We start from the raw sequence: 18,322 nt of genomic DNA, 5'->3' as shown, positions 1-18,322 counted from the left end.
TATAATATCTTCAGAAAGGCGTACTGCTTCCAGCTTCCGTTTCAGGATTTCTATGGCTTTGAGGAGTAACTGAGCAGCCTTAATCGCACTAGTAGATCTCACTCGTGCTGTTATCCATAAGCCCAAACTTCCTCATAGCTTTTGCTTTCTTGATCACTTTATCATTATAAGTGTATGCTTCAGGATCAATTATCATGACTCTGCCGACCAAAACAACTTGGTCGAGCTTGAAGGTTCAAAAGATTGGAAGAATTCAAGACAACAAACGGAAGTTAGATGTACTAGACCATACTTAGGAAATATTAGCAATGTTTAGGAAGAGTCAGGCGAAATGTAGACCCACCATTCTAGGATAGCTGCCTTAGTCAAAGATGTAAAACTCATTGAGCCAAGTCTGATGTAATTCTCAACGTTTACTGAAATGAAAAATGACTTCTTCAATTTATTTTGGCTTGCCTTCTTTTCTTGAGATCTGAATTTGATGAGCCCAAAACTGCCTTTAAATTTCATGTAATGCCTACCCTTCTTCAATGCAACAGTCTTTAACATCCCACAAGGTTAGGTGATATTTCTTTAAAAACTTAGCATTAATTAGATGCCTCTGTAAACTCCCTTCCAAATCTGTCAAATAATATCCCCCTTTGTCAAGTACTTGGTTGATAATGAAAGGACCCTCCCAAGTTAGACTCCACTTTCCAAATCCTCTAACTTGAGCCCCTAAAGGCAGAATGGCTTTCCATACTAACTCTCATTTCCCGAAGTTCTTTAACTTCACCTTCTTATTGTATGCTCGGGCAACAACTTTCTTCCCTTCTTGAATTTTATCTAGAGCTTTAATTCGGGCTATATCAAGATCTTCAACTCCTTAACACATAGCTTGAATGTACTCTTCACTGTGTAGCCCAAATTGATTATGAATCCTAACAGAACTTACATTAATTTCCATGGGGATGACAGCATCTTGCCCGAAGGTTAGGGCATACAGAGTAGTTCCAGTTGCTGCCCTCTTAGAAGTTCTGTAAGCCCATAAAGTGTCTCCTAACTTCTCATGCCATTTTTCTGGACTATTTACCACCATCATCTTAATAATGTTCACCAAGACTTTGTTGCTAGCTTCTGCTTGACCATTTGACTGTAGGTAGTAAGGACTAGATTGGATCATCTTAATCTTGAACTTGCAAATTCTTCTACCTTTTTTGAAATAAAAGATGGCCCGTGGTTTGTAACAATTGTCTTAGGCACTCCATATTTGTGTAAGATCTTGGTCTCAATGAATTTCTTGACCGAAGTTAAGGTTATGGTTTTTACTGCTGAAGCTTCTACCTATTTGGTGAAGTAGTCCGTTGTTACAATTATGAACGTGTGCCTTTTGCTAGAACCTGGATGAATTTGCCCAATGAAGTCCATCACCCATCCTCTGAAGGGCCAAGGTTTAACCACATGGTTTAAGGGTACTGAGGGTACGTGTTGGAGAAGTCCATGTCTTTGGCATTCTTCACACCCTCAGGCATAAACTTTGCAATCTTTCTCCATCTCGGGCCAGAAATAACCATACCTCCTAAGTAGCCACCTCATCTTGGTTCTCGCCTGATGTGCTCCACAGATCCCTTCGTGTACTTCGACCATTACCCTTATTAATTCATCTTGGCCTAAGCACTTCAACATTAGTCCATCTGGAGTTTTTCTTAGTAGATTTTCTTCCCACAAAACGTACTTAGTTGCTTGTTATCTATTCTTCTTTCTTGTGGGGAATGAATGATCTTTTAAATACTAAAGAATAGGTGCCCTCCAATCTTCAACCTTCATTTCTTCAGACATTACATCTAGGCTGAATCCCCTTTCAAAGATAGAAGGGAGATTTCTTTTTTGGACCTTTATATCTCATTCATACCTTCTTTCTTGGATCTGTGCTCCAAAAGCCAATTATGTCATCTCATTGGCGATTGCATTCAATCATCTGGGGATATAGTTGACTGATATCTCAGTGCCCTAATAGCTTAATAGTTGTGTAGATGCCAAATAGTAACCTGCCATGGTGATGTGTCTGCACTTGTATTCTCCATTTAGTTGACTGATCACCAACTCTGAATCACTAAATACTTCAACCTCAGTTGCCCCCAACTCTATCAAGATTTCCAGACCAATTATCAGTGCCTCATACTCTGCCCGATTGTTGGTAGTCTCTTGATAGTCTAGGGGGAATGAATAATAATGGTAAGCACCATTGGGATCAATGATAACAATCCCGGCTCCTGCGGCCGTTTGCGTACAAGAGCCATCAAAATACAATTTCCAAGGAGTGATCCAATGACTAGCTATTATTTTTATCTCTTGTTGGATCCATTCTTCTTTGCCATATAAGGCTTTGCTCGATGGGATCCACATACTGGCTACCTCCAGAGTCCCCGAAACATTGATAATCTCATATTGTGATTCTTGGTGCTCAACCAAGAAGTCCGTAATTGCTTTCCCCTTGATCACTCTCTTAGGCACATACTGAAAGCTGAACTCTGAAAGCACTAAAATCCACTTTCCAATCTTCCCAGTCAGCATTGGTTTTGACAGCATATATTTGATTAAGTCAGTCTTGGCAATAATGTGGATGTGGCAAGGTAACATATAATGCCTTAGCTTACATGCCATAAAGTATAGAGCCAGGCACAACCTTTCTACTGGTGTATATCTTGTCTCTATTCTACTAAGGTAGTAGATTGTTTGTTCTTTCCCGCCTTCATTGTTCTGAGCCAACAAGCTTCCCATTGATTTCTCAAAGGCAGAAATATAAAGCTTTAAAGGCTGCCCTCTTTAAGGTGGCATGAGCACTGGTGGGGAGACCAAGTAAGCCTTTATGTTGTCGAAAGCTTCTTGATATGGTGGGCCGCACTCAAATTCTTCTTTATCTTCCAACTTTAGCAAAGGAGTTAGTGGCTGAATCTTGCCCGCCAAGTTATCGATAAATCTCCTTAAGAAATTGATATTTCCTAGTAGCCTCTGTAATTGTACTTTATTAGTGGGAGGAGGTGATTCCATGATTGCTCGAGCTTTGTTCTTGTCAACCTGTACACCCTTTTGATGAACAAAAAATCCCAAGAAATGGCTCGACTTTACTCCAAAAGCACATTTCTTTGGATTCATTTTTAGCTTATGGATCCTCATTCTTGCTAAGGCTTGTCTGAGGTCTACTAAGTGTTGCTCTTCAGTTTTAGACTTCACCACAATGTCATCAATGTATACTTCCATGCTGTGGCTAATTAAGTCATGAAAAATGGCGTTCATTGCTCTTTGATAGGTTGCACCGATATTTTTGAGCCTGAATGGCATTACCAAGTATTCATATGCTCCAACATGACTTGGGCACCTAAAAGTTGTTTTGTGTATATCTTCTCTAGCCATTTTTATCTGATTATAACTGGCATTCCCATCCATGAAAGATAAGACCTTGTGTTTGGCAACTGCATCTATGGATAAGTCAGCTATGGGCATTAGATACTCATCTTTAAGTGTGGCTCCATTAATGTTTCTATAGTCAACACAACATCGGACTGCCTTAGTTATAGCTTTTAATACAGGTACAATATTGACCAACCACTCGACATACTTGACAGGTTTAATAAATCCAACCTTCACAAGCCTTTCAATCTCTTCCTTGACTTTTTCCTCGATCTCATTTGACATTCTCCATGGTGCTTGCTAACAAGTTTATATCCCTCCTTAATAGGCATTCTGTGTTCTACTAAGGTTGAATCTAAACCTGGCACTTCAGTATAATGCCAAGCAAAACTATCTTTGAACTCACGCAGAAGGCTGACTACCTTTGCCCGATCCTCCATTTCTAATAAGCCGCTGATCTGGATAGGCCTTGGATCTTCCTTAGTTCCTAAATCGATGGTCTTCAAAAGGTCTTGTACTTCTGGTGGTGGCTTGTTAGGTTTTGCGCACAAGAATTCAACTAACTTTGGATTCTCGGGCAAGTTTTCTGGCCCCATCTAGATCATATACACATTCAGCCATTTGTATGGCTGCTTCCAACTCCTTTCCAAAAAAATTCATCTTCGCTCTGACTGCTTGAGGTTTCCTTCTGGTGTTATTCGACCCATCTCTCATTTTCTTGCTTTTTTTTTTTCTTCCATACACCAACAGTCTTTTGATTAAGGATCTGATTGCAACTACCTGGTCCTTCTTTCTTTGTTCTGACATCATTGATGTTGGGGAGTTAGGATAATATGGGGTTGTCCCATTTTTCCCTTATAAGGAACAACCCTTGTTCCAAAAGCTTTTGGGCTGTCACTTTAGTAGGGCGGCCGTTCTCATCAGCTCCTAAACACTGAAGAATCCCAATGCTAGGATTATAAAAATTAGCTTCTGCCGCATTGGCAGTGGGAATGAATGGTCGTGACTCAACCTCTACCATCTCCCAAAATCCACATCTTGTTTCCCCATCTTCATGATAGATAGCCACTTGTTGGTGTAAGGTAGATGGCACATAGGGACTTTGATGAATCCAATCTCTGCCCAATAAAGCTTCATAATTGGAAGTACTGTCAACAAAGAAGGCTAACCTGATTTGTTTGGAACCCAAATCAACTTCTAATGGCGATATCTCATGGGTCTTAGTGATGGCTCCTGAGAAATTGGAAGCTGTAAGATCTATGGGGATGAGATCCTCCTTACTTCTGCACACCCTCTTCATCTACTTATATCGCAGCACATTGATCGCTGTTCCACCATCAATCAAGACCTTCTTGAAAGGTACTTCATCCAGATGAGCAGTCACATTTATGGGTTTGAGATGGTTGGCCATGGCCAAATTCGGGCGACTAAAGATCATCCTGTCTGTGCATACCCTCTCGGGCTCTCTCTTTGTGGGCTCAGGCAAATCCATTTTGCCTAACTCTTTTTTTCTAGCTTCTTTAATACTAACATGTGCCATCATAAGTTATGTTGCTAAGTAGTCACTCTCCATTATGGGATGTTAATCATACTCAGCATAAAACATGGTAGATAAAACATATGTCATGTTTACGTGGAAGTTGCTTGGTCCAGATAAGTCCTCATTTTTGCCCCCAATGTGGTTCATGAACTCATCTAACCAGGCTAGTGCTTCTTCTGGTGGCATCAGCTCGGGCACCTTTTCCTCTTAGGTTATGCCAAAGTTTGGCATTTGTTATGGAACCTCGCAGAGAGCATCGACCAACAATGGTGCAGGCAACCCCATCTCAGGTGAGATAGTTCTAAAGCATATTGGTCTGGGTTCCATCTTGGGGTTGGCATCATTATCATACCATCTTGAGCTCTCCTCAAGATTCTGTATTTCCCAGGATGGGGGTTCTGCGGCACATGTTCTCCTTCCCCTTTGGTCTTGCTATTAGCCTTTTCCACATCCTTCTTGATCTTCCAATGAAGTTGATTTCTTGCCCCATCAGGTACCCTCTCAAACTTTACATTCTTTGAGGTCTTTAAGGCAGCGGGAACTTTTAATGAGTTCATGTGGGCTTTATGTTGCATCTGGACTCTCCTAATCATGGATGTCCCTATCTCTTTAATGGGTTTCTCATTCTTTCCGACCACATACCATTTCCCCCCGAGTCGGACAAGATTCTTCATTGTAACTAGATTTATGGTTATCCTCTTTACTTTAACATCTCCACTGATATAGCTTGGTTAGGGTGGCCTTACCTCCATCCATCTTGGCAGCTTGGCTTCTTTGTCCTCTACTTCTTCAAAAGCTTTGTAATTTTCTAACACTTTTGACAAACCTTTCAGTTGAGAGTCTCCTCCCAACCGTTGGAAAACGTTCCTAGAGGTTTCTCTTTTTGCTGCCTGCATGACATTTTTGAAGGCTTTTTGCTATTCTTTTTCTCTTCTTTTGATCAACTCCTTATCAATGATAGCTCATGTTGTTGGGACTTCTAACTCACACTCACATTGGCATTTACTACATAACACCACTCCTTTGATTATGGCTACTTTAGGCTTCTCGAGCAACTTGATAGCCCCTTCAGTTGGCCTATCATCTTGCCTTTTTTTTGCCTTCACCTCCCATGTAGCTTTTCTTTTCCCCTTCTCCACCTACATTAGATTAATTATGTTTATTGGGACTTTAGGGAAGAGGTCAATGTCAATCATCATGTTGGCCTGTGGTTTCTTTAGCAACAACTTTCCTTTTACTATAAGGTCTTATATCTAGTCACTGAACTGGACGCAATTGGTTATAGAGTGATTGAAACTGTAATGCAACTTGCAATATTTCTTTCCTTTTAGCTCTTCGGGTTTGGGCAGCTTTTGGGTACTGTTGGGCACCATCACTCTTGCCCGAACCAGCTCTTCATAGATCTCCGCGACCTTGGTTAAGTCAAAGGAATAACTTTGGTACTTGGGTGGTTTCAAAGGGACAAATTCTCCATTGTTTATGACCACTTTCTGGTCCTTAACTGGCTGTACTAACCCCTTTACAGTCAATGGTTTGAAGGGGGTAGTCATCTCCGATGTGTACACGTCCATTCTCTCTCTTTCATGGCCATTATTCTCTTTTGGCTCTCCTTCAAACTCTACTTGGTGAATGGTAGCTTTGCTTTTGTAGAAGGAAGACACCTTAGATGAGTGCTTTACTTGCTACTCCTCTAGTAGTAGCTTCTCATACTTGTTGGCCTTAATTACTAACTCTTGCAACTTATTAAACTGTACGTCATAAAACTTATTCCTTAGAGGCAATCTCAAAGCCTTTTGAGCTATGGATATAAGCTGTGCATGACTTATAGGGAACTGGCACCTCATCATCGTTCTCTTGAACCTTATCATGAAGTCTTTTGTAGACTTATGCTCATACTGCTTCACCTCTACAAGGTCATTGATAGACATTTCAAGCTCGACCCTGTAAAACTGCTCATGGAAAGCCATCTCCATTTACCCCCAGTTGGCAATGGAATTAGGGGCTAACAAAGAATGCCACCGAGATGTTAAGCTCACCAAGAAGTTCCCAAACAATCTTAAATTGTAGTTGGGATTGTCTTCAAATGCTACACAGTGATAGAGAACTTGAAAATGTGATCTATGGAAAACACATTGCCATTTTCTCCACTGAATGTTTGGAATGTGGGCATTTTGAAGTTGACTAGAAAAGGGTTCTGCTCGTCAACGTGCTCAGGATAAGGCTTCTGATAAGTGATCCTAAACAGCAATTCAGCTAACTCATCCCTGAGATGTTGGTGAGTTGTATTATCAGAAATAGTATGAGGAGGTTCCTATTTTGGGCTACGATCATTGCCTGAGAAAGTTTCTTTTTCTTGGTTCGGGCTTCCTCGACTTGGTATCCCCTCCCTTACTGGCCAATGGTGGGGGCCTATAAGGAAGAGGCTTGTTTGCCTTGGTAGGCTCGCCTTTCCCATTGGATTCCCCGATCAACTGGGGCATCCCATACTTCGCTCTTTCTGGCCTGCTTTGCCCCTACAATTAAATGGGAATAGTAAGGGGTCGGGTAACTCCGCTTTTAGTATTTCCTCCAACACTGGTACACTAGTTCCGGATCTTTCCTTGTTTTTATTTTTACCATTCTTCTCCTCAAGCAAAGGAAAGAATGAAATATCTGGTTCTTCCTCAGGGCTTGCTCCTTTCACATAGCCATTTTTTGGAGTAGAATACTCCAGATCTAGCCTTTTTTGCAAACTCCCCGTTAAGGAACAAAGTCTGCCGACTTCTCCCCTGGTTTCCAGGGAGATTTTCTCCATAGTTCTTAATACTTGCACCATGGTGGCTTGTAAGTCTTCACTGGTTACTATTTCCCCCAACTTCTCAAATGAGGTCGGGCTTCTCAAAACAACTGGTCTTTGTAAGGAAGGAACGTTCTCTAGGCGATCTGCCATTTTGATTTTGGTAGAGCTTAGGGTAGCATGTACTCCGTGTTCCACCTGAAGGTTTTTTCCTTCTTTTCTTCTTGGCATACAAGACTAATGTGATCCCACTAGGCGTACCAAAACTATGTTCGAGTGGGAATTTCACTGGGAAGAGTCCCTGGCTCGAGCACACAGCTCCCCGAGGAGTTGGCACTTTGGTTGGTTGTCGGGCTCCTTCTTGCTGAGAGGCTGCAAAGGAAGAACAAAGTTAGTTCTGAAAGGTGCCTTTGTGGGGCCTTAGGTGTAGGCCTTGAGGCTCACAATCAAAACTAACTAAGTGCTTAGGCATACCACTACCATCTAAGTATGGCAGATGTAGAACAAGTGCGTTTTAAGTCAACTACTTGCGCCCCAAGTTAATCTGACTTCTTGTTATCAAAGGATTGTTGTAGATGGGTTAAGTCTACATTAAGTTCTTTTCCAGGCCTTGAGACCAAGGACTTTTAGTTTATTATCTTGTACGCTTTAAAGGGTGAAAGCCCAAATCTAGCTTAAGCCATCAGTCTAATTCCCGTTTATCTTTTATGATAGTAAAACCACTAAATGAACCAGATCTGAGGACTAATGGAGCTTCTGATCACCAAAAGATTGGAAATAAGTTGAATATATATTGGACAATACATCATAATACCAGATCTACTAATGGAAATACGAAACAAAGAGAGTCATGCAAGATTTCATCTTGTCGGGCAAGGTTGAATGTCTTGTAGTCTCTTTTCTTTGTGATTACAAAGGGTTGTGTGTTTGAAATGGATGGATGGTAAGCAAGTTTACACGAGAGAATGAGAATCGATACTACACCACTAGGGGTGATAACAAAGCTTTAAACTAGACAAAAGATGGCTTTTGTAGGGAGTTATCCTGAAAATGATTGAGGTCTGGGTTGATTACAGCTTTGGATGCAAATCTGGCTTGAGAGCAGAGTTTGTATGTTTGTTTGTTTGATTGGTTGAGTGTCCTTGTCTCTGGAGCCTGTTTTCCTTTTTATAGGCAATGATCTTGGCTGTTGCAAGCTTTGTCCGAAAACACTTCAGTGAGTCATCATCTTTTTTACGTGTTCTGCCATTCAGAAAGTGTTTTTGGGCTCCGAGTAGGTTGATTTCCATCAGTTGTCACTTCCCTTGTAAGTACCTAACCTTTGCATTAATGAGGGCCCATCACATTGTCTTTGAGATAGATGGATGGGCTTGGTGTTGGGTCTCATGCAAGTCTCCTCTCTTTAGTTCTTTTGGGCTTTCTCTCCTTTGAGTCCAAAGTCTAAATATTAACCCAAACAATCTGTATATGTAAGTAGGTCTCACATATGCTATATGATGTGAGTGTCACATAACCATGAATATAAGACACATGTTTCACGTGCATATTAGATTTTATATTTCATTGATGGTAAGGAAATAGATGGCTTGTTACCAACCAATAATTGCGAAACTTTAAGATCCTAATTAGTTCTAAGTTGCTTAGTGTAGATTGTATATTTTTTTCAATCTCGAACACAGAAATTGAAACTACGAACTAAAAAGAAAAAGGAAAAGAAGATCAAATTGGTTCTGAGTTGCATGCATGCTTCTGATGAGCGAGATTAATGTTTTAAGGTGCGCCTTATTGATATCGACATGAATTTAGTTGAAACTTTTGTTTATTAGGACTTTTAAAGTGCGCCTTATCGTTATCGACATGAATTCGGTTGAAACTTTTGGTGCATGCATGCTTCTGATGAGCGAGAGTAATGTTTTAATTGAACAAGTTGATTTAACTTCTTGCTTAATTAATGTTGGGTGTTGACACTATTGTTGATGATGCCAAAAGGCCCAAAACTGTATTGTTCCATGACTCAATCACAACTGCACTTGTTATATTTGATTAATTGCCACTCTTGGCTCTTATTCAACAAAAACAGCTCATGCCCCGTTTCGCACATAAAGCCTCAAAATTCTAGTGACCATATATAACTGAAAAAGTTAATGGATTCCTGAATTAAAAAATTTTAAGTTATTAGTCAATGAATTTGTCACAGTATAGAGTTATGATCCTTTTAATTATTTCGTTTATTTCATTACAACTTGCATTCCTTATTAACTCCTTAAAATCCTCTACTTTAGACGTGAGTTTAACAATGTTTTTAAAAATGATCATTTGGTTTACATTGTGACGAGTTCATAGATCAAGACTCACAAAAATTTAATATAGGGATCAAATTCAAAGATATCTAATTAGATCGATGTAAAGACCAATGCTAGTTTCCCAAAAAAAAAAAAAAAATTTAAAGATCAATGCTCTAGTTCTCTCGAAATAATTTGGGCTGAATTGCTTAATTTGATGTCCACATTTCTGTGGACGTAATTTATGTAAAAACTCGATGAGATCAAAATCTCATTTGTCGAATTAAGGCCCTTAACGGCCACCATAATGATTCTGAAATGTATCCTTAATATTGAATCTCTAACCATAATATTAGAATCAATTTAGCGAAAGAAAAGTAAGAAAGTTGTTAGTATCTATCTACTTATTATGTTCTAATTAATTTTAGTCACGACGTTCTTCTAGTGTGCCTTTCCATTTGGATGTTCATCTAAAGCATTGAATTGTCCTTAGTATTACAGTTAGTGATTCCTTGTGTCACGGGCCACATGTTACAAACAAAGAAAATGCCCAAGACATCATATATCTAAGCCCATAAAGGCTTGTCTTCATGGAAGCTTCCGGAACATCCCGGAGAAATCAAGAACATGGCGGAGCGTTCAAGATAATCTAGGGCATTCCGGAACAATCCACACAAGTGTACAAATTCAAGCCTCACCTAGAACAATCTAGATTAGGCAAGTTGTATCTAGAACTATTCTAGATATTTTTGGATGTAAGTAGGGAATTCTAGAACCCTCCATTGAGGAGGTTACTTAGGCCTATAAATAGGAGGCAAGGCCATTTGGCCAAAGCATCCAAGAATTGTAAGCAATTGTAAAGTTCTCCTAAGTTTCAATACAAAGCTTCCTTTCTCCCATCTTCTAAGTGATTTTAGCATTCTCCAAGCTATCTTAGCTTTCTTTGTGATTCAATCCGGGGAAGCGAGGCTTCGAAGGCTTACTTAGCTTGTTCATCGAGGTATTCAAGTCTAAGTGCCGCACGGGCGGAAGGCTTAAAGAGTCATCCCGTGACAGCTGGTATCAGAGCCAAGCTCGTGAATCACTTGAAAGAAAGTAGGATATGGCAAGTGGAGAGATGGTGTCCGGAGTCTCCGATCCAAGGGAGCGTACTGCCGAGGTCCAAGATGTTGCCAAGAGCAAGCCAAAGTTAAAGGACTTGCAAGCATCGATGGAGATCATGGAGGAGCGACTCGAAAAGGTGGAACGAACCATACTCGAGTTCGATACTCGACTTGATGAGGACGTTGTCGACAAGGAGGAAATCCAAACCATGGTGGACGATGGTAAGGATGAACTGCGTGGCTTGGTGGAAGGGCTACGAGATGAGCTCCTTGGCGCCCTCAATACCATGGCAGACAAGATGCGGAGGGAAGTCCAGGTTCACCTTGACAACATGGAGGCAAGGCTTGTGGCGCTTCAAGAGGAGATAAAAGACACAAAAGAACTTAAGGGAGATGTGGCGTTTTGTAAAGAAGCAGTCGTGAAGCAATTCGTGCAAGGGCCAAGGGAAATCAAGGCGTTGGACTCCAAGGTAATCGACTCCTTTAAACCCAAATCCTATAATGGGGAAAGGGAAGCAAAGGAGCTCGACACATTCGTGTGGAACGTGGAGCGATACTTCAAGTACCTGAAGCTTGAAGATGACGAGTCCAAAATCGCAACAGCAACCATGTTCTTAGCTGACAATGCCCTTATGTGGTGGCGTCGCCGGAGCATGGAAATTGAACAAGGTACGTTCTCCCTCACCACTTGGGATGAATTTAAGAAAGATCTTATGTTGCACTTCTATCCCCAAAATGCCAAGTACGAAGCCAAGGAGAAACTAAGGTGGCTCAAGCAAACGGGGAACGTCAAAGACTATGTCAACTCCTTCGTGAGTTTGTTATTCGAGGTGCCCAACATGTTAGAGGAAGACAAGCTCATGTACTTCATGAGTGGACTGCAAAATTGGGCAAAACTCGAACTACAAAGGAGACACGTGCAGACATTGTCTGATGCCATTGCCGCCGCCGAATCCTTGATTGAGTTTAGATCAAGCCACCAAGGTGATTCCAAGTCCACGGGGAAGAGGGGTAACCATGAGAAAAGTGGGGGACATAAGCCGAAGGATAAGGCTGAGACAAGCAAAGGGGCTGAGACAAGCAAACCGAAGGAGAAGAAAGCCGATAAGCATGACAAAGGCAAGGGTAAGTCTTGGCAACCCACTTGTTACTTATGCAACGGCCCTCACATGATGCGAGATTGCCCACAAAAGAACGCCCTTAAGGCCATAGCTTTCAAGGAGGACAAGGCCGAGGAGAGTAACGATGCAAGGATGGGATGCATCCGTCTGCTGAATGCCATCCAAACAACCCTTCCACAACCTAAGGCTCAAGTTGAGGGAGGATCATTGTTCGTCGACGTCAAGACTGGTGACAAGACGACGCGTGTGTTGGTGGACACGGGAGCAACCCACAACTTCATGACGTCGGAGGAAGCTATAAGGCTTGGCCTCCGAGTCACAAAGGAGCCTGGTAGCGTGAAGACGGTAAATTCCGCTGCCACCCCCATCGTCGGAATTGCGCGCAATGTACAAGTAGACATTGGCGCATGGAAGGGAAAAATCGACTTCACCATTGTCAAGATAGACGACTATGGCGTAGTCATTGGGTTAGAGTTCATGGACAAGGTACGAGCCTTTCCCATTCCCTTCTACAATATTTTCTGTATCTTGGACGACGGAAGACAACCTTGCCTGGTGCCATTGGAGAGGCAAGCCAAGAAGTGTACCCAGCACTTGTCGGCAATGCAATTTGCCAAGTCCTGGAAGAAAGGCGAGGCCACATTTCTTGCAACCCTAATGTTGAATGAAGGGGAGAAGTACGGGCCTTTGCCGAAACAAGTGGAAGCAGTCCTTATGGAGTTTGCGGACGTGATGCCTAAGGAACTGCCAAAGAAGTTGCCACCAAGGAGAGAGGTCGACCATGCGATTGAGTTGGAGCCTGGTGCTAAGCCTCCCTCCAAATCACCTTATAGGATGTCGCCACCCGAGTTGGAGGAATTGAGGAAGCAACTCAACGAGCTACTTGATGCTGGCTACATCCAACCCTCCAAGTCCCCATATGGTGCACCCGTCTTGTTCCAACGCAAGAAAGAAGGTAGCCTAAGGTTGTGCATCGACTATCGAGCATTGAACAAGATTACCATCAAGAACAAGTACCCACTTCCGTTGATCGCCGACTTATTCGATCAACTTGGTGAAGCAAGGTACTTCACAAAGTTAGATCTTCGATCGGGATACTACCAAGTAAGGATAGCCCCTGGAGACGAATCGAAGACGGCGATGGTGACCAGATATGGATCGTTCGAGTACAAAGTCATGTCATTTGGTCTGACTAATGCCCCTGCAACATTCTGCACATTAATGAACAAGGTATTCCATCCTTATCTTGACAAGTTTGTCGTGGTTTACATTGATGATATTGTTATCTATAGCAAGACATTGGAGGAGCACGTCAAGCACTTGCGCATAGTGTTCAAGACCCTTCGGGAACATGAACTCTATGTCAAGAAGGAGAAATGCTCCTTCGCCACACAAGAAGTAGAATTTCTTGGCCACAAGATAAAGGAAGGGAAACTTATGATGGAAAAGGGCAAGATCAAGGCCATTCAAGAGTGGGAACCGCCGACCAAGGTACCAACACTACGATCCTTTCTGGGGCTAGCCAACTACTATCGGAGATTCATTAAAGGGTACTCAGCTATAGCGGCACCCTTAACAGACCTTCTTAAGAAGAACAAGGCATGGGAATGGACGGACAGGTGTCAAGAGGCCTTTGAGAGGTTGAAGAAGGCCCTAATGGAAGAGCCTGTACTAAGGTTGCCCGACCTTAGTAAGCCATTCGAGTTGCACACTGATGCTTCCGACTTTGCCATAGGAGGAGTGTTGATGCAAGAGGGACATCCGATAGCCTATGAAAGTCGCAAGCTAAACAATGCCGAGAAGAGGTACACGACCCATGAAAAGGAGATGACCGCCATCGTCCATTGCCTTAGAGTTTGGAGGCATTACTTGCTTGGTACTTCCTTCATCATCAAGACGGACAACGTTGCCACTAGCTACTTTCAAACCCAACAAAAGCTCACACCTAAGCAAGCAAGGTGGCAAGAGTTCTTAGCGGAGTTTGATTACAAGCTAGAGTACAAGCAAGGGAAGGAGAACGTGGTGGCCGATGCTCTAAGTAGACGAGTAGAGTTAATGGCCACGGTACTCAAGCCGCAAAGCCATCTCTTGGGCCGTGTCCGAGAAGGTTTATCACACGACGTCCAAGCCAAGAACATTGTGGAGTTTGTCAAAGAGGGGAAGACAAGAAGGTTTTGGCTTGAGGACGGCTTGCTATACACCAAGGGCAAGCGGATCTACGTCCCAAAGTGGGGAAGCTTAAGGAAAGAAATCCTGAAGGAGTGCCATGACTCAATGTGGGCAGGACATCCTGGCACTCACCGCACGTTGGCTTTGGTGAGCGATGCTTATTATTGGCCCCAAATGCGGGATGATGTAGATTCCTACGTGAAGACTTGTCTTGTGTGCCAACAAGACAAAGTGGAACAAAGGCAACCGGGAGGACTGTTGGAACCGCTTCCCACCCCATCAAGACCATGGGAGTGTTTAACTATGGATTTCATCACACATTTGCCCAAGTCTGATGGATGTGGATCTATCTTCGTCGTGGTCGATAGATTCACCAAGTATGCCACTTTCATACCCGCACCGGTGGAGTGCACAGCCGAAGTAGCTGCACGCTTGTTCCTAAAGCACGTGGTGAAGTATTGGGGTGTTCCGAGGAGCATAGTCAGTGATCGAGATGCTCGCTTCACGGGTAGATTTTGGAAGGAGCTCTTCAAGCTACTTGGTTCAAAATTAGACTTCTCCACCGCTTTTCATCCCCAAACCGATGGACAAACGGAGCGGGTTAATGCACTGTTAGAGACTTATTTGCGGCACTATGTTAGTGCCAATCAACGAGATTGGGCTAAGTTGCTTGATGTTGCCCAATTCTCTTATAACTTGCAACGTTCGGAGTCGACGGGGAAAAGTCCGTTCGAGTTGGCTATAGGGCAACAACCCTTGACCCCGAACACGGTCGTGACTGGCTACACGGGGAATAGTCCAGCAGCTTTCAAAACCGCTAAGGAGTGGCAGTTAGCCCATGAACTTGCTCGAGCTCAGTTGGAGAAGGCTTCAAAGAAGATGAAGAAATGGGCGGATCGTAAGCGAAGGAACGTGGAGTTCCAAACCGGCGACCAAGTCTTTGTGAAGCTTAATGCGTCTCAGCACAAGAGTACTCGTGGCTTGCACAAGAGCTTGTTGCGGAAATATGAGGGACCATTCCCTATCATCAAGAAGGTTGGCAAAGCCGCTTATGTCGTGGAACTCCCACCCCGTCTCAAGTTTCACCCGGTGTTCCATGTGAGCAACTTGAAGCCTTATCATGCAGACAATGAGGAACCAAGCCGAGGCGAGTCTCATCGAGCACCCCCTTTGATGACGGAGGCATTTGACAAAGAAGTGGAGAGCATTGAGGCCAAGCGTGTCGTGGTGCGACCAAGACAACCAAAGCATGTGGAGTACTTTGTCAAATGGAAAGGGCTACCATACTCCGAAGCAACATGGGAGAAGGAGACGTCCTTGTGGCAATATAAGGACCTGATTAATACATTCGAGAGGCAAGAGTCGACGAGGACGTCGACGGCTTAAGTGGGGGAGGATGTCACGGGCCACATGTTACAAACAAAGAAAATGCCCAAGACATCATATATCTAAGCCCATAAAGGCTTGTCTTCATGGAAGCTTCCGGAACATCCCGGAGAAATCAAGAACATGGCGGAGCGTTCAAGATAATCTAGGGCATTCCGGAACAATCCACACAAGTGTACAAATTCAAGCCTCACCTAGAACAATCTAGATTAGGCAAGTTGTATCTAGAACTATTCTGATATTTTTGGATGTAAGTAGGGAATTCTAGAACCCTCCATTGAGGAGGTTACTTAGGCCTATAAATAGGAGGCAAGGCCATTTGGCCAAAGCATCCAAGAATTGTAAGCAATTGTAAAGTTCTCCTAAGTTTCAATACAAAGCTTCCTTTCTCCCATCTTCTAAGTGATTTTAGCATTCTCCAAGCTATCTTAGCTTTCTTTGTGATTCAATCCGGGGAAGCGAGGCTTCGAAGGCTTACTTAGCTTGTTCATCGAGGTATTCAAGTCTAAGTGCCGCACGGGCGGAAGGCTTAAAGAGTCATCCCGTGACACTTGTCACTTATAAGTACACTGTCCATATAAGTCCATGGATATTTCAAATAAAGATTTTAAAAGAGTTTATAAAAAAAACTCCGTAGAAATCCGGCTGTACTCGTTTCGTATTTTAAAATAGTTCATAAAACTTCATATGTATTCTATTAGAATTTGATTTTAAAGTATTTCAAAAGATGAAAGATTTTAATGGATTATGAGAGATTTTATAGCATTTTTTAGGCTTTAGAAAATCAGGCATCTCACCCTAAGATTTCAAATGATTTCACAAAAAAGATTAAGGAAATCAGGCCTCTCACCCTAATATTTCAAATGATTTCACAAAAAATTCACATTTAGTCTATAAAACTCCATTGAACCTCATGGATTTATCTCTCTTTTAAATTCCTTTAAATTACGAATCGAATACACTTTCTAATTATGAGATGTCAATGGAAAATGTAATTCCATTTTTAAATTGAATTAAAAACATAAGGAAATAATTCTCACACCCATTTTCTCCCATGCATAATTATGTTTGTCCAAGCGTTGAATAAAATATGATAACATAGAAGGAGATAAAGAGAATTTTATCTTGTAACCAGTTTACCCATATGTCAATTATCTATTAAATAGGAGTTGAACACATGACAAATCTTTATTCGATAGCGCTGACACCAAAATAAAAAACTAAAGGAAAAATTAATGAAAAGAGTTTCAAATCCTTATATTTTAATAAAAAAAATCATTTACTAACTTTATTTTAGAGAATAAGAAAAAGACTTCAAATTGAATTACATACCTCAGTTTTATTTTGGGGTTTTTGAACTTTAATCATTTAAGAAGATTAAAATTTAATAAAAACCTGGTGTTAGATTAAATATTGATTTTAGTCCCTTAATATGTACTTAATTCAAATTCCTATTATATTTTTGTTTTTATATTTAATAGATAACTTATTTAATGTTATTACATTAAATTTTAAATTTATTATTATACACATTTTAATTCATTAATTTTATTTAACTTTCTCTAATTAGTGTACCTAAACGTCCGTATCATAATATATTTTACTAAGTTAGTGTACCGAAATGTCTGTATCTAAATATATTGTAGTGAATAAGAAAAAAATATGTAAAAACATAAGTGTATCGAAAATTATGTACCTAACTATATGATACTAAACTAGTGTGCTGAAGTGTCAGTACCTAAATACAATATAAAAACAAATTATTTTTTTTAGCATATACTAAACTAGTGTACTGAAATTGTGAGATCCCACATCGCCTAGGAGAGTGATCCTTAAATGTATATTCTCATCCCTACCTAGCATGAGACCTTTTGGGAGCTCGCTGGCTTTGGGTTCCATCAGAACTCCGAAGTTAAGCGAGTAGCGTGCGAGAACATTCCTAAGATGGGTGACCCATCGGGAAGTTCTCGTGTGAGTTCCCAAAAACAAAACCGTGAGGGCGTGGTTGGGGCCCAAAGCGGACAATATCATGCTACGGTGGTGGAGTCGAGCTCGGGTTATGGTGGGGGCCCGGGTCGGGATGTGACAATTTGGTATCAGAGCCTAACCCTGGCCGTGGTGTGCCGACGAGGACGTCGGGCCCCTAAGGGGGGTGGTTGTGAGATCCCACATCGCCCAGGGGAGTGATCCTTAAATGTATATTCTCATCCCTACCTAGCACGAGGCCTTTTGGGAGCTCACTGGCTTCGGGTTTCATTGGAACTCCGAAGTTAAGTGAGTAGCGCGCGAGAGCATTCCCAGGATGGGTGACCCATCGGGAAGTTCTTGTGTGAGTTCCCAAAAACAAAACCGTGAAGGCATGGTTGGGGCCCAAAGCGAACAATATCGTGCTACGGTGGAGTCGGGCCCAGGAAGTGGTCCCCCTCGGGGCGGGATGTGACAGAAATGTCCGTACCTAAACATATTATATTAATCTAGTGTACCGAAAAGTGCGTACCTAAATATATTGTAATGAATTAGTAGCAGATAAGAAAATATGCAAAAACATAAGTGTA

General features: G+C 41.9%; 1 protein-coding gene across 1 annotated transcript; it reads right to left on the bottom strand.

Moving 5' to 3' along the window:
• Nucleotides 1-1,989: 1,989 nt before the first annotated feature.
• LOC137732725 (uncharacterized) lies at nucleotides 1,990-2,760 on the bottom strand. Its single transcript, XM_068472011.2, has 2 exons — nucleotides 2,388-2,760; nucleotides 1,990-2,252 (listed from the first exon to the last, which is right to left on the bottom strand). The coding sequence occupies exons 1-2, from the start codon at nucleotides 2,758-2,760 to the stop codon at nucleotides 1,990-1,992; spliced, it is 636 nt and encodes a 211-aa protein (XP_068328112.2).
• Nucleotides 2,761-18,322: the final 15,562 nt, after the last annotated feature.

Source organism: Pyrus communis, chromosome 16 (genome assembly GCF_041283825.1).
Source record: "Pyrus communis isolate YQ-2024b chromosome 16, ASM4128382v1, whole genome shotgun sequence".
In the NCBI taxonomy this organism is placed as follows: Eukaryota; Viridiplantae; Streptophyta; class Magnoliopsida; order Rosales; family Rosaceae; genus Pyrus; species Pyrus communis.
Note: the sequence above shows the minus strand (reverse complement) of the source record. Positions and strands in the feature narration are given on the sequence as shown.